At 44.8% G+C, this 13,123-nt stretch overlaps 2 protein-coding genes across 2 annotated transcripts; both read right to left on the bottom strand.

Moving 5' to 3' along the window:
• kat8 (K(lysine) acetyltransferase 8) lies at positions 1 to 5,696 on the bottom strand. The gene is made up of 11 exons (XM_084925063.1): positions 5,278 to 5,696; positions 4,700 to 4,774; positions 4,393 to 4,571; positions 4,267 to 4,320; positions 4,016 to 4,180; positions 2,065 to 2,154; positions 1,849 to 1,989; positions 1,669 to 1,762; positions 793 to 943; positions 327 to 481; positions 1 to 173 (listed from the first exon to the last, which is right to left on the bottom strand). The coding sequence occupies exons 1-11, from the start codon at positions 5,591 to 5,593 to the stop codon at positions 109 to 111; spliced, it is 1,485 nt and encodes a 494-aa protein (XP_084781189.1). The 5' UTR covers positions 5,594 to 5,696; the 3' UTR covers positions 1 to 108.
• Positions 5,697 to 6,946: 1,250 nt separating this feature from the next.
• rnf25 (ring finger protein 25) lies at positions 6,947 to 12,402 on the bottom strand. The gene is made up of 10 exons (XM_084925064.1): positions 12,310 to 12,402; positions 12,012 to 12,083; positions 10,941 to 11,037; positions 10,618 to 10,685; positions 10,458 to 10,527; positions 10,294 to 10,365; positions 8,631 to 8,777; positions 8,462 to 8,551; positions 8,237 to 8,374; positions 6,947 to 7,832 (listed from the first exon to the last, which is right to left on the bottom strand). The coding sequence occupies exons 1-10, from the start codon at positions 12,327 to 12,329 to the stop codon at positions 7,173 to 7,175; spliced, it is 1,434 nt and encodes a 477-aa protein (XP_084781190.1). The 5' UTR covers positions 12,330 to 12,402; the 3' UTR covers positions 6,947 to 7,172.
• Between the last annotated feature and the right edge of the window lie 721 nt (positions 12,403 to 13,123).

Raw genomic sequence — 13,123 nt, 5'->3', positions numbered from 1 at the left:
TTTATTTTAGAGATTTATTTAAAAAAATACAGACAGGAGAGACTAAAAATTATGTACAGTAGTGACACGAGCGCCGGGCGGACGATCACACGTCGACGGCTCCGTTCCTCACTTCTTGGACAGCTTGGCCTGTTTGTTTTTTGGAGGCGCCCACTTTAAACACATCGTGTCCACTGAGAGCGAGACAAGAGAGACACACAATCACACCTGACGTTAGCAAATCAGCTGCGGGGTAAAAACCCGACACGAGAATCCTCGAGATCTGAGAGCCTGACGGCCATGTTTGTAATAAAATGAGAAGACTTTTAGAACATCTGTGCAGGTACCTGTGATTGGTGGTTTCTTGTACTGGGCGCTCTTCAGGTGCTCCTCCACCAGTTTGGGCGTCACACAGATGACGTGCTGACCTTTCCAGTACTTCACCATGTTGAGCGACTGCAGCGTGCTGATGATGTCACTCTGTGTGATGCTGGTCATCTGGCTGGGAGACGCAGACGGACACGAACGTTAAAATCAGAGACGGCTGGGAGTTTGTTTTTTTAATTCCAGGTTTTGTGTTTTTTAAAAAGTTCTGATCAGAAACTCGTCGAGTACCAAGTTTCACATCAACATGTAAACTTATAAAAGTTTGTCTGCTGTAAAAATGAAAACAGCAGAGCTTTCACACCGAGTGCATCTCTGAGCTGCCAAACAATCATTTCATCTTTTTGGTTCTTAACCTTCACAGCGTCTACAAAACAAGTGGAAAAGCAAAGCCGAATCGTCCAGCTTTGCACGTGTTTGCGTGTCTACCTGAGGTCTTTGATGGACAGCGTTCCTCTGAAGTCCCTCAGGATCTCCAGCAGGACCCAGGACCAGTAACTTCGGTAGCTAAGCTTCCCCAGATCAGAGAGCGGCTTCTCCGGAGACCCCACTGTGTTCTCCAGCTTAGACAGCTCATAGCCTGCAGCAGAAACGGACGATATCAGAGCTGCTGCCAGCGAGCGTTTCTCCTTCAGTCACTCGCTCTGTTGGTGTAATGACTACACCCCTGCCATCCATCCATCTGCTGCACTATTTCCCATCTCCACTGTATTTTACTCAACATCTGTTGTGTTTTGTGTGCTTTTGCAGGGTTTTTCTATTTGCTCGTGTTTTCTTAACTTGGAGTGTTTGATCTCTTGGGCCCCCAATCCACAAAGAATATCTCTACAGGAGACAAAAATCTGATAATTTAACTCAAAAATTTGATATTTTATAGAAATTCAGATATGCCAAACAAACACAGCATGAAAAGTTACCAAGCTGGAGGACACCTGGATCTGGATCAGCTTGTGATACCATTGTGAGATTAAAACAGTGACTCCTAATTTATCTTTTCTCAGTCTGATGTACATTCATTCATTCATTCATGTGAAAGCTGAACCAATCACATCAGCTCTTTGGTGGAGGTCAGGAGTTGCAGATTTACTGACTTCCTGTCGATGTCACTGCAGCTTTCGGTTTTATTATAAATGTGAAACAACTTATTTGTGTCATCTCGAGTCCATCTGAAACTCCCAACTTAACATTTGAAATCCTGTTTCGCCTGAAAAAATTTTCTGCAAACATCTTTAAAAAGCTTTGATTACAAACTCCAGGCTCTGGTATTCCAGGACGCTCCCTCATCATTCATTCACTGTCGCTTACTGAAAGCTATCAGGAACTTCCCGTAGCCTCTGCGCTGGTAAGGCGGCAGCGTGAGAATACAGGCCACGTTATTCCCGTCTGGAGACTCTTTCTCCTGAAAAATAAAACCACAGAAGTCGTGACGATCAGTCTGAAATGAATACGAGGAAACGACCTTTGAGTCGCGCGCTGAGGACTTACTTTGGAGAAGTAGCCGACGATGTGCGCTCCCTGTTTGTTGACCTCAGTGAGGATGTAGAAGATGAAGGGCTCCACATCAAAATAAAGAGTCTTGTGGTCGAGAAATAATTTGGCTAGTAGACACAGATTCTGACAGTAGATCTGCAGACAGAGAGCGACAGTCAGCAGCAGGAACACGAACCCACGTTAGCAGCTCGGGTGTTCAGCCGGGCTCACCTTGTGGTCTCTCCCGTCCACCTCGTACACAGATATGTTGCTCCTCCTGTAAATCTCTTTGCCTGGAGGCTGCCTCCACTGACAGTGTGACTGAGGAGGAAAAGGTCAAAGGTCAAATAAACACCGCAGGAGTTTGATTTAACAAGTGAAACTAAAAATGAGGACAAACATGCATACGAATAAAATTACATATTCATTTGTTTTACGCCTGAACTGCAGCTTTTACGAGAGACTTTCACACTGGTGGGTTTGATAAACAGCAAAGTCTGACACTTTTATTTAATATGGACAGTTTATGTAGAACAGCATTAAAATATAAGATCTAAACATGCTGAACTGTAGCAAACAAGTTGTGGATGTATGAATGAGGCAGGTAACAAAGACGGAAACATCAGAGTGTCATATTTCTTCCATTGAAGGATTCTGACGTATTCCTTCTTAACATGTCTTTTGTTGTTCTGCAGTGCATGTTGAGCTCTAAACCTCTGCTGCAAAGATTCCAGTAAAACACAAAGCTCTGAGGAAAAGAACAGATTTGAGGCTTAGCGATTAACCTCAGGGTTAACTGTTTCAATCCAAGACATTAAGGCTGAGGTGGAAAAGTGTGGATTTAAAGCAGCGCTTTTAAACGCGACCTCTGTCTCAGTGCAGCAGCAGGTGACAGTGAGTCTGAGTGGTAGTGATTTAGTGGTTTCATGGTGGTGAGTTTTGTGTGCTCAGCGGCTCTACAGCTGCCGTGCAGGTGAAGTGACGGGACGGCACGCTGCTGTCACGAAAAACATGGATTACACCCGGACAGATCCACAAGTAATTAACATCTAATGTACCCGAACACAAAGATACATGCTGGCATACGGAGAAGCACCCAGCTGTGGTTTGTTAACAGCAGATCGCTAAAGTCAAAGATGCATCACTTCAAGGCTTTTTTGGTTTTTGTGGAGAAGCACCATCACACCTCTCTCGCTTTGCTGAGCGGGGATGACTTTACTCATTTTGTGGCACCAGGCTAGGGCTGTGCGATATGACCAAAATCTCATATCCCGATATAAGACATCTATCGTCCGATAACGATATAAATCACAAAAATGTAACATTTTCTGTAAATTCTGCGAATCTCGTGCAGCTCGACTTGCGTGAAGTGTTTCCAGCTGGGCGTCATGTAGCTGGAGTCGAGTGTTTTAACCGATGCATGAAACGATACATTTTTAGACATAAGTTGTAACGGCGCCGTTTTCTTTGTGAGTATTTATTCCACGGCGTGCTGCGGGGAAAAGCCTGTTCTAACGTTTGAGTCTAAGCTTTATTTTTTAGCACCTGGCGGCTCTTTTTTACTTCTCATCCGTAAATAATCTGCTCTTTCACGTGATTCAGTTTATTTTGAAAAGTCTCAACAGGATCTTGAGCTTTATTGTGAAAGGTTTATGTGGAACATAAACAAGCGGACACGCGATGGTGTTACCGTCGTTGTTGCTAACGACAACGCATAAAAACAGGTGCTTGTCCGTCCGTAGTGTGGTTATATTAAATATAAGAGAAAGAGAGAACTTTAAGAAATGAATATAGCCACTACAGTGACCATCAGAACAATGAAAAAATATTGCCGTAAACAGTTTATTTTGCGACACCACGAAACAAACGATAGCGTAAAATGAAACGATGGACGTTTTTATATCATCATCCGATACATATCGTTATATCGAACAGCCCTACACCAGGCTGCAGCACACAGCACACACATTTATCAGATTTGTGAATGACTGACATTAATTCTGAGTAAAACGAAGGCTGACAGAATCATGACAGCACAACGTTTTAATAAGAATCTCATCAGGCTGGATAACAATCCTTTAACAGTCTTCTGTCTCACAAATAAAGCCATCATTCACCGACTCAAACAAAAAAGCAGTTATGACTCTATGAGACACAAACGTCCTGAACTGAGGTGACTGACCAGGTGATGTCTGAACGTCTTCTCGTACTTCATGTATTTGAGGCAGTACTCGCAGATCCACAGCTTGGGCTGCTTCCCATAATCCTCAGGAAATGGTGAGAAGTACCAGGCATCGATCTCAAAGTTTCCTATCTGGATCTTATCCACATACTTCACTTTGGTGATCTGAAAGTGAGGGAAACAGTTAGCTTATTAACTAAATACTGGAAATAGTGAAAAAACGTGGAAGAAAAGTGGTTGTGACTACACACCGCCTCGTGCTCCTTCTCCAGTGCAGCTGTCGTTGGGTCCATCTCTGCGTATGTCTGCAAAGAAAAGCTCCATTAGAAAACTGTAAGTTATGCAATGCTCCTGGTGTTATTACACACACTCTATACCTTCTGCACATGGTTGATCTCATCGTGCTTGCGCTTCTGGTTGCGAGTGATCTTCCTCTCAGGCTGGTCACCCAGATCTCCAACGCCACCGATCTCTGTGCTTTTCCTAACCGCGTCCTTCACTGTCTTGGTAAGTGCCAGGCGAGACTTACCCACCCATTCGTCCAGCCGCCTGTTGACTGCACGAATCCCAGAGAAAATTAGATGTAGATACAGCAGCTGGATATGAACGTTTAGCATGAATTAAATAGAAGAAACATGCAATATAAATCAGAATTTAAAAATATTAAAGTATTTTTGTACTTACACCCCACATAGTGGACATAAAACTCTTCTCTGCCCTCCTGTTCGTTCAGTCTGGACTGAATAACCTCTGCTGTGTCTGTGAAAGGAGCAACAACCATCAGCTGGTGCAACTTACGCCAGTACAAGCAACTTCCTGCCGAACTCCCTTCAGATTTCTGGGACTTAAATGCGGGCTTGCCTTCATTACCCATAAACTTTGTATAGATTTGGCTGTTAAAATCTCACCTTATGTGTATCGAGACGTCATTTAATTCGGCAAACATAACTAAACACCTTAGTGTGTTTATTATGTTTCAATGCTAACTTTCAGATGTGGGCCGTTTGTCGTTTAAAGTGTCACTGTTTAAAGATCCATAGAGAATTTTCTAGAAAGCCCTAAAAATCTTCAGTCAGTAAGCGATCGCTGAATTAAGTTTTTGGACCAAAGCCGTTTGGGACTTTATGCGAGTCATTTAGATTTTTAACTGTTTGATGTGTTTTTCACCAAAACAAAAGCACTGAGTCCATATCCAAAATAATAAGACAGCTAGCATGCCAACGAAATTGAGAAGGGAAAAGCAGAACATGGTCTTTACTCACGCCATGTCTTATCGGCTCTTTGACATAAATACGTCTCTCCGATTGCCACCGACACCTCCTGCTCCCTGCCACCGAGCACCCCTCCTCCATCCGGGATGTGCTGACTACTCGAACTCCCGGCCTCCCTGGAGCGGCCGAGGGCCTCCGCTTCATCCTCCTCCCCGCCACTGCCGTTGGAGGAACACGCAGCCGGGATGCTGCCGTCCAGCTCACCCCGCTCGCCTTCCATATGACTCGAATCCATGTCCACGTCCATCGTGGGCTCCGAGTCCTTGTTATTAGCGTAGCTCTTGTGAAAGTCGCTCCCGCCAGTCATAACCTCCGAGGTTTAAAAACAGCCACACACCTCTGCGTAGTTTAAAGAGGGGCTTAACAGGACAAACTGCCAAGATGGCGCAGGTTACGATCCGCCTCTTTCACGGTAAAGTAACTACCTCTCCCATGATCCTTAGCGCTGTGACGTTGGCGATTTCGCCTCACTGCTTAACGGCTGTTTTAAACACATTTATAGCCAAAAGTTTAAAAAAAAAAAAATATATATATATATATATATATATATATATATATATATATATATTTTCTAATGAATTTTCGCTTGTTGAGACTTGATTTAAGCAAAAGCTCAGGAATACACTAAAAAAGATGGTTCAGAACTCCCCCAGGTCAAAGTCTGTCATTAAAATGTGGCTGCAGTACAATGGAAGAGTAGCTTATTACTATTATTGGGTTTTCTTTGGGTTTTTTTTACACTTCACATCGGTTTTTGATTTGAGGTAAATAAATACTTTAAATGTAATAAATGAAATGGTACCAAGTGTTGTGCATGCAGTTTTAAATTATAGTACCATATGTTTATCAAACTGACATTAACAGTGAAGTTTATGTTGACAAGTCCTGCTCAGTGACTGCAGATCTGTTCACAGATCTTTTTATTCTTACGTTTGTTCCCTGTTTGCTGAGCAGAGTAAAAAAAAAAGCTGAGTGAAAATCATCCTCTCAACTGCCAGGCCATGGAGACAAACACATCACAGCAAGATGTCAAGCTGGAGTTCACCTAAAGTTTAACAGTCGTGTGCCAGAGTTTCAGAAAGAGTTTGAGTTTTCCAGTATTGCTGCACTGTTGGTAGTTTAAGGTGGATCAAAGTTTTGCTGCATATTTTAAAGGCAAAGTCAAACTATCTTCTTATGCTTCTTAAAACTCTTCGTTTGCCCACTGTTACCCTCTGGATTTGACACGTGCTTGTCTACCTGCCACTACGCTTTTTAAGCCAGTCATTCTACATTTCTTTGCTTTGATGCAGATGACACACTGCTGTATGTGTCAGTCTAATGCGACAATCTGAGAAAGATGTTCGATCGAGAGGTGTTTCCTATCAGGCCTGAAAGTCTCTGGAACCAGCATATCTCAATCCAGGAACCCATCAGCTATCACTGTGGTGTTTCAGAACTTTAGGTCAGCCAACAGACATCCAGTTAATGGATATCAAAGGCAGACTTCCTGTTTGGTGCAGCAGGCATACTAACACAGACACTCAGCCTCTCTACCTTCAGTTTTGTCTCCGGTACCTGATTGCAGCACTTTAATGCAATATCAGTATATCACAGAGGGTCCACATACAAGTTATTTACTGTACTAAGAGAAAAACACCAAAGCTGCCATCCAGAGAAATTTGGATTTGTACTTCTTTTAATTTATATAGTGCCACAACATAAAGCAACAACCATCTGGACCTGATAGCGTGCGTGAAAGTGCGTACCAAAGCGCAGGGTGATGGCGATGGACAGGAGGATGGGACACTACAGTGAACGTCTTTTCTGCTGCAGGACTTTGATCTATGCACACTGACAATGGAGGCACATGTAAGTTTGTTCATTGGCCCTCCTGTCGCCCTTTGTCATAGCACCTCCTCTATTCCCCTCTCCACCACCTTCTGCTGGAAGCCCCTGCCGTGACCACGACGGGGACCGCCTCCTCTGCCGCACAGGTTATTGGCTCCTCCTCTGCTCCTGGAGCCACGATCGTCCCAGTGGTGCCGTGCAGGTCCAGCAGCCCCGGAGTGTGGGGCAGGTCTGTAGTGGCCTCTTCTCCGTCCACGATGGCCTCGACTGCCTGCAGAGTCTGCAGCATCTTTTGGGAACTCTGTTTCCAAACCCGACTGACATGTGGGCACCTGCACCTCTTGTTCCATTGCCTTGACACCCCCGTCCGTCTTTGAGGGACATAGTTCTGGATTTCCTTGCACCTGTTGGCCACGATTACCCTGAGCTTTAGCTTTTGCTGGCTTCTCAGTACAGTCTGAAGACAGAGAGAGTTTGTCCAGGTCCTCTGTGATGGGGGCGACTCTCTCGTGATGGGGTCTGGACCTTCCTCCTCTTCTCTGCCCCCTCACCTGGTGCTGATGCCTCTGTCCCAGAACACCTTTACAGTGGGAAAGCCCGGGAACAAACTGGTCTGCTGTGTCACCAGTTTCAGGAGGAACGTTAGAGGCTGAGGAGATTGGAGGGCCTGGAGGCTCATCGGCATCCAGATTTCCATTTTCAGCAGCAGGTGGAGCCTACGAATGTCAAAAAAAAATTTATACATTGAATACATTCAAAACATCGTTTAACACATTAAAGTCAACGTGTTCTGCTTATTTCCGGTTACCAAGTGGTGTTTGTTCCTCTTTCTTTAAGTCAACTCTTCTGATTGGCTGCTCCTTTCTCTCTCTCTCTGCCTGACATGACCATATAAAGTAAATCCCCTCTGGATGACATCACTCAGAGCCAAGAGCAGAAAAAAAAAAAAAACTGTGTGAAACTGAGTGTTTGGTTCACAAGGATTACTCTGATCTTCTCTGAACTCAGGTATGTGCGGTCAGGGTCACAACGCATCCTTCGCCATTACCCCCGTTTACACTCGTAAACGTCCCCGCAAACCACTGCAGACAGGGACCGAGTGCCTCACACACATTCTTACCTCGTTGATGTGGATGAGAAAGCGGTTGGACTCCACTTCGGGGTCAATGATCCCTCCTCTAGACCTCTGACTTTCCAAGAGCTTCTGGAGTTCACGCCACTTCAGCTGAAAGTCTGAACCGATCGCTGCCTCGTCGAGCTGACAGGAGAAACACGAAGCCCGGTAACGTTTACTGGCGACATCAGACAAACATCCGTTAACAGGTGAATTAAGAACGAGCTTTACCTCGGGCAGCTGAGGTGCGGGAGACGACAGAAGCTGAGTAACATCATACGTCAGAGGCTCTCTGCACACCGGGCACACCACGGTGAGCTCCTGTCAGAAGAATCAAAGGCAGAGTCAGAAAGTCTCTGATCAAAGTGATTAATCATCCGTGCAGCTGCTGACGTCTGACCTGGTGGTCCGCTCTGTCTCTGGTCTTGTCCTCCTCCAGCTCCTTCTCCCTCTGCTGGAGCTCCCTCTCAGAGTGGCTCACGTAGCGGCCGAGGCAGTGTGAGTGGAAGTAGTGGTAGCAGCTCGTCTTGGTGAACGTCTCTCCCTCCTGACAACCAAAGCAGGAATGAGTTTACTCATGACTCTTTCCACTAGACTCTACTCCATCTCTGTCGTTTTCCAGTACGACTGAGTACCACCTAATGTGCTTGGCGTTGTTATAGCAACATGGCCAAAAGTCCCATGACTTCATTTGTATTTGACACAAACAACAACAATGGAGGGCGTTGAGGCGGTGATAAGCATCTGGACTGCGTGTGGAACCTTTTCTCCCACTGCTGGGTTTGATTTTTGTGAAAGAGTCGCCCTCCTGACTCATCGAGCGATGCTCCTGACTGGCCAATCGGCAGCATGCAACCTGCTGATGTCACATTTTCAGATTTTCTCAGATCGTTCGTAAGTAGGTACTAAAAAAGTACCTGAGAACAGGTACTAATGGAAAACCCTAAAAATGAGTCGAGTCGAGCTGATCTGAGTAGATACTATGTCAGGCACCACCTACAGAACAAACAGTCACAAAAAATGTTCGGGCGTCTCTTTCTGGGTCAGGATTGAATATCCAAAACAACAAATTCAAGACAAAAACAAAAGTCTTTGTCCTAATTGTGTCACTTTCACAGAGGAGAGCACCAGAGATGCTGACCTGTTAAACAAGTTGTTCACGTTTATTCATGCCAGCTAACTAGATGATGATGATGCTGATGCTGATGATGATGCTGATGATGGTGGTGGCTCTCTCTGTGACACCAAGCTGCAAACAAGCGAGGTGGAGAGTAAGCAGATGGTCGCTGTGCTTTAAGCCCCGCCCTGCAGCGCTCTGATGTAGACACGAGGAGAAGCGTGACACCGTGTTGAAGTATAACCGCTCGACCACCATGTTTGACCACGTTCAGCACAAACACCAGGACGCTAACCTGCACGCTCAGTTATCTGAGTGTTTTGTAATCCTGTTTAATCAGCTGCCATAAAAAAATAAAACCCCACAGCACAGATGTTCCTGGTAAATAATTTACTTGTACTTTTAATGGCCCAGTTCCACCCACACACCCAACCCTCGCACCACAGGCAGCAGGTACCTATTTCCTGTGAGTGGGCCCTCTACCCTTTTCCCTGAGAATCATAGTGTCAGACATGGAGGTGCTGATTCTCTCTGACAGGTGGAGGTTCTTGTTTGATGAAGCCACAGAACCACGTCATCTGCACAAAGCACAGACGCTATGCTGAGGCCACCAAAGCGTTTGTCCATAAACGTCACAGAACAGGTGACGCAGGGAAAGGCTGCTGGATCCAACACCCGCCGAGAACAAGCCCGACATAGAGTCCAAACCAAACTCTCGCTGCAGCCGTAGACGGCAATCAGAGGAACAAGAGCAGGCATGGAGACACGAGCAAACACGGTCAGAGCTGAAATTACCTCAAAACGCAAGCTGAGGTAAGACTTAGACAACAAAGAGCTGTGACTAAGACCACAAGTGTATAAACAGCCCCGTGGGAAGCATTCAACACAGGAATGTGGCCACGTTTAAAGTGGGAACTCCAAACTCTGATGGAGGGAAGCGACTCACCTTAAAGCCGTAGAGACAAATGACACAGTTCCCATGAGGAATATTGCTTTCAGTCAGGATTTCTTTAGCTTTCTGCAGGAGAAAGATCAGAGCAAGACTTTAAGATAAACCCAGCGAAATGACACATTTTATCCTAATGAGAAACAAACAGCACGTATAACAACCTCAATGAGCTGATACAACATGGGCGAACCCAGACAGGACTGAGCCTCGAGCTGAAGACACTTTTGGACACTAAGAGAGAAGAATCAGAGGGTTTTACACTCAGTGCTGAGAGTTTGTGAGCAGAAGGGACTGACGCTGGGAGATGAGTCACTTCCTCACCTGCTGAGTTTGTCATCAGAAAGCCCGCGGGGGTTCCGGATGGAGATCCCCGGAGACGATGAGGGATACTAAACACAGAAGAAGAAAACACTCATTTCAGTTCAGTGAAAACTGCAGAAAGATGTCAGCTGTTCAATCAGTGCAGAGTGTGATGTGACCATGAACCGTGACCGTGAGATTTGCTGACACCAAAAATGTAAAAATGAGCTTTTTTATCCCTCACAGCACATGACTGTTAATAAACCATCCACTAACGGTCTTCTGTGTGTTTCTGTCTCGGAGTTAACAAACGTTTCTGCGAGCTGAGCCGGTGAAAGGCGAACCTGCTGATCGAGGCTCAAAGTCAGCGTGAGCCGGACGAACTGTGAGACGGAGTCCTCGGCTGTGGACGGGTACAGGTCCAGGCTCACCTCCCAGCCCCTGAAACAAAAACAAAACTGCATCACCGATCACAGAACCTCCCACCAAACTGTCGAGTTGACATCACTTCCTCCAAACACAGTCAGAAGCATTAAAAGAGAGACGGGACACTCTCAGAGTCCTGAAGTGAAACTTTTTAAATGTAAAGATGATTTTTTTTCCCCCCAACTTTTATGGGAAAAAACCTTTTTAAACTAATTTGAGGCAAAATCAGAATTTCTTTTAAAGTGAGTTTTACTCAGACTTGTGATTCTCCTGGAGCTTTGGTACGTAGCAGTCTGTGTCAAATATGATCATCAATGCCACAACTCCAGATGTGGTAAACCGCTGGCCACATCTGGAACTCCTTCGTGTCTCCTCTGATCATCGAAAGTAAAATGAATGAAGGCTAATGATTCAAAAGGAATTCTCTAATTCTGCAATTAGAGATTATTCACAAATGGAAAACATTCAAAACATCATCCACTCTTCCAGGAGTGGAGGGCCCAGCACATTCACCCCAAAGTGCAGCCAGGAGAAACTAAGCCATAGCAACATGGCAAAGCTGCGTGGGAAGAAACAAGACTTCAGGAGCAACGTCGTCTGGACTGACTAGAACAAAGTGCACCACAAACACCTCAGGCCAGCTGTCAGCACCTGGTGGGTGAAGATAATGATGATGATGATGATGATTTGAACACCTTGCAGTTACTGAGTGGACCATAAACTCTTCTGTACATCAAAGTGTTCTAGAGTGTGAGACCATCTGACCCACAGCTAAAGCTTGGACCAAACTCGGTTTTGGATGATCCCAGAGCAGCAAATCTCCAAACAAGGAGCTGCAATGATCCAGAGTCCACACCTCAGGCTGAGCTGGGACCTTCAGAGAGCCAAGAGGACTAACTTCCTCCAAATGATGACATTTAACACCTGTACAAGTCTCACCTGTCCAACACCAACCAGCACTAAAGCTAACCCAGCTGCTGTTAGCTCACCTGTCCTCTCTCGTGTCCACCTGCAGCTCGTCCAGGTAGATGGACTGCAGCACCTCGATCTCAGACTGGACGCTGCGGACAAGAAAACAGCGCAGTTAGTGTGTGCGGCTGAATCTCTGCGACATTTCATAACCGGCTAAAATTAGCATTAGCATCTTAGCTCGACACAGCAGCAGACCTGCGGTCAGATTTTACTGCGCGGCGGCACCGAGCGGGTTAGCCGCGGGTCACACACACGCGGACACGACATTAGAGAAGCTTAGTAGTCACACTTCACACACTCATCCAACAAACTCACTCGCACTCGGCCGCCGTCATTATGATGCTGTGCGAGCCGGCAACAGCTAGCTGTGGCTAACCGGAGGTTGCGTATACACAGACCTTTCAGAATAAAAGCATCGCAAAACAGACCGTGCTAAATACAATAAAATGTACAAGATATTTGTTGACAGATTCTCAGACATTTATCACAGAAAACACCATACAATGAAAAAACTACACTGAGGCTGTGAAACCTTTGGATCGTAGTTATAAAGCAACAAACTTCTTCGAACAAAGAGGAAACCACAGTGAGAGAGTCGGTGTGTTCAAAATATGTTTATGAAATAAAATCTTTTTATTTAAAACGGATTCAAAACTCAGTCATAAAATTACATTTAAATTTTTCGTTTTACCTTTTAAAACAAATTCAGAAAAACTGAAAATGTACATATATAAACGCAAATAATCCGTACTTATTTTAATCCACAGACTGTAACTATTGCTCTCTAGTGGTCACAGAACGCAACTGCAATTAATTTAATCTTATTAGTTTTGTTAATCCTAAAATTCTTGAAGGACTTGTGACTTCAAATACTGAGAAATTCAAGTAACTTTTGAAAATACTAAAATATTGCAGTAATGTCTGCTTAATGGGAAAAATGTATGATTAAATGATTAAATTATTTTTTAGTAATATCATTACGAAATCTATGATCAGCTGTACTTAATGGAAACTGATGTATGCAGTTCCCCAAATGACCAGCAGAGGGCAGACAACTCTCAAGATTTAATGTATAATGTCAAAACATGTCTTGATGCATTCTCAATCATCCAGGAAAGTAAATCTCCAA

Source organism: Perissodus microlepis, chromosome 4, assembly GCF_051167445.1.
Source record: "Perissodus microlepis isolate ML-2025 ecotype Zambia chromosome 4, ASM5116744v1, whole genome shotgun sequence".
NCBI classification, from domain to species: Eukaryota; Metazoa; Chordata; class Actinopteri; order Cichliformes; family Cichlidae; genus Perissodus; species Perissodus microlepis.
Note: the sequence above shows the minus strand (reverse complement) of the source record. Positions and strands in the feature narration are given on the sequence as shown.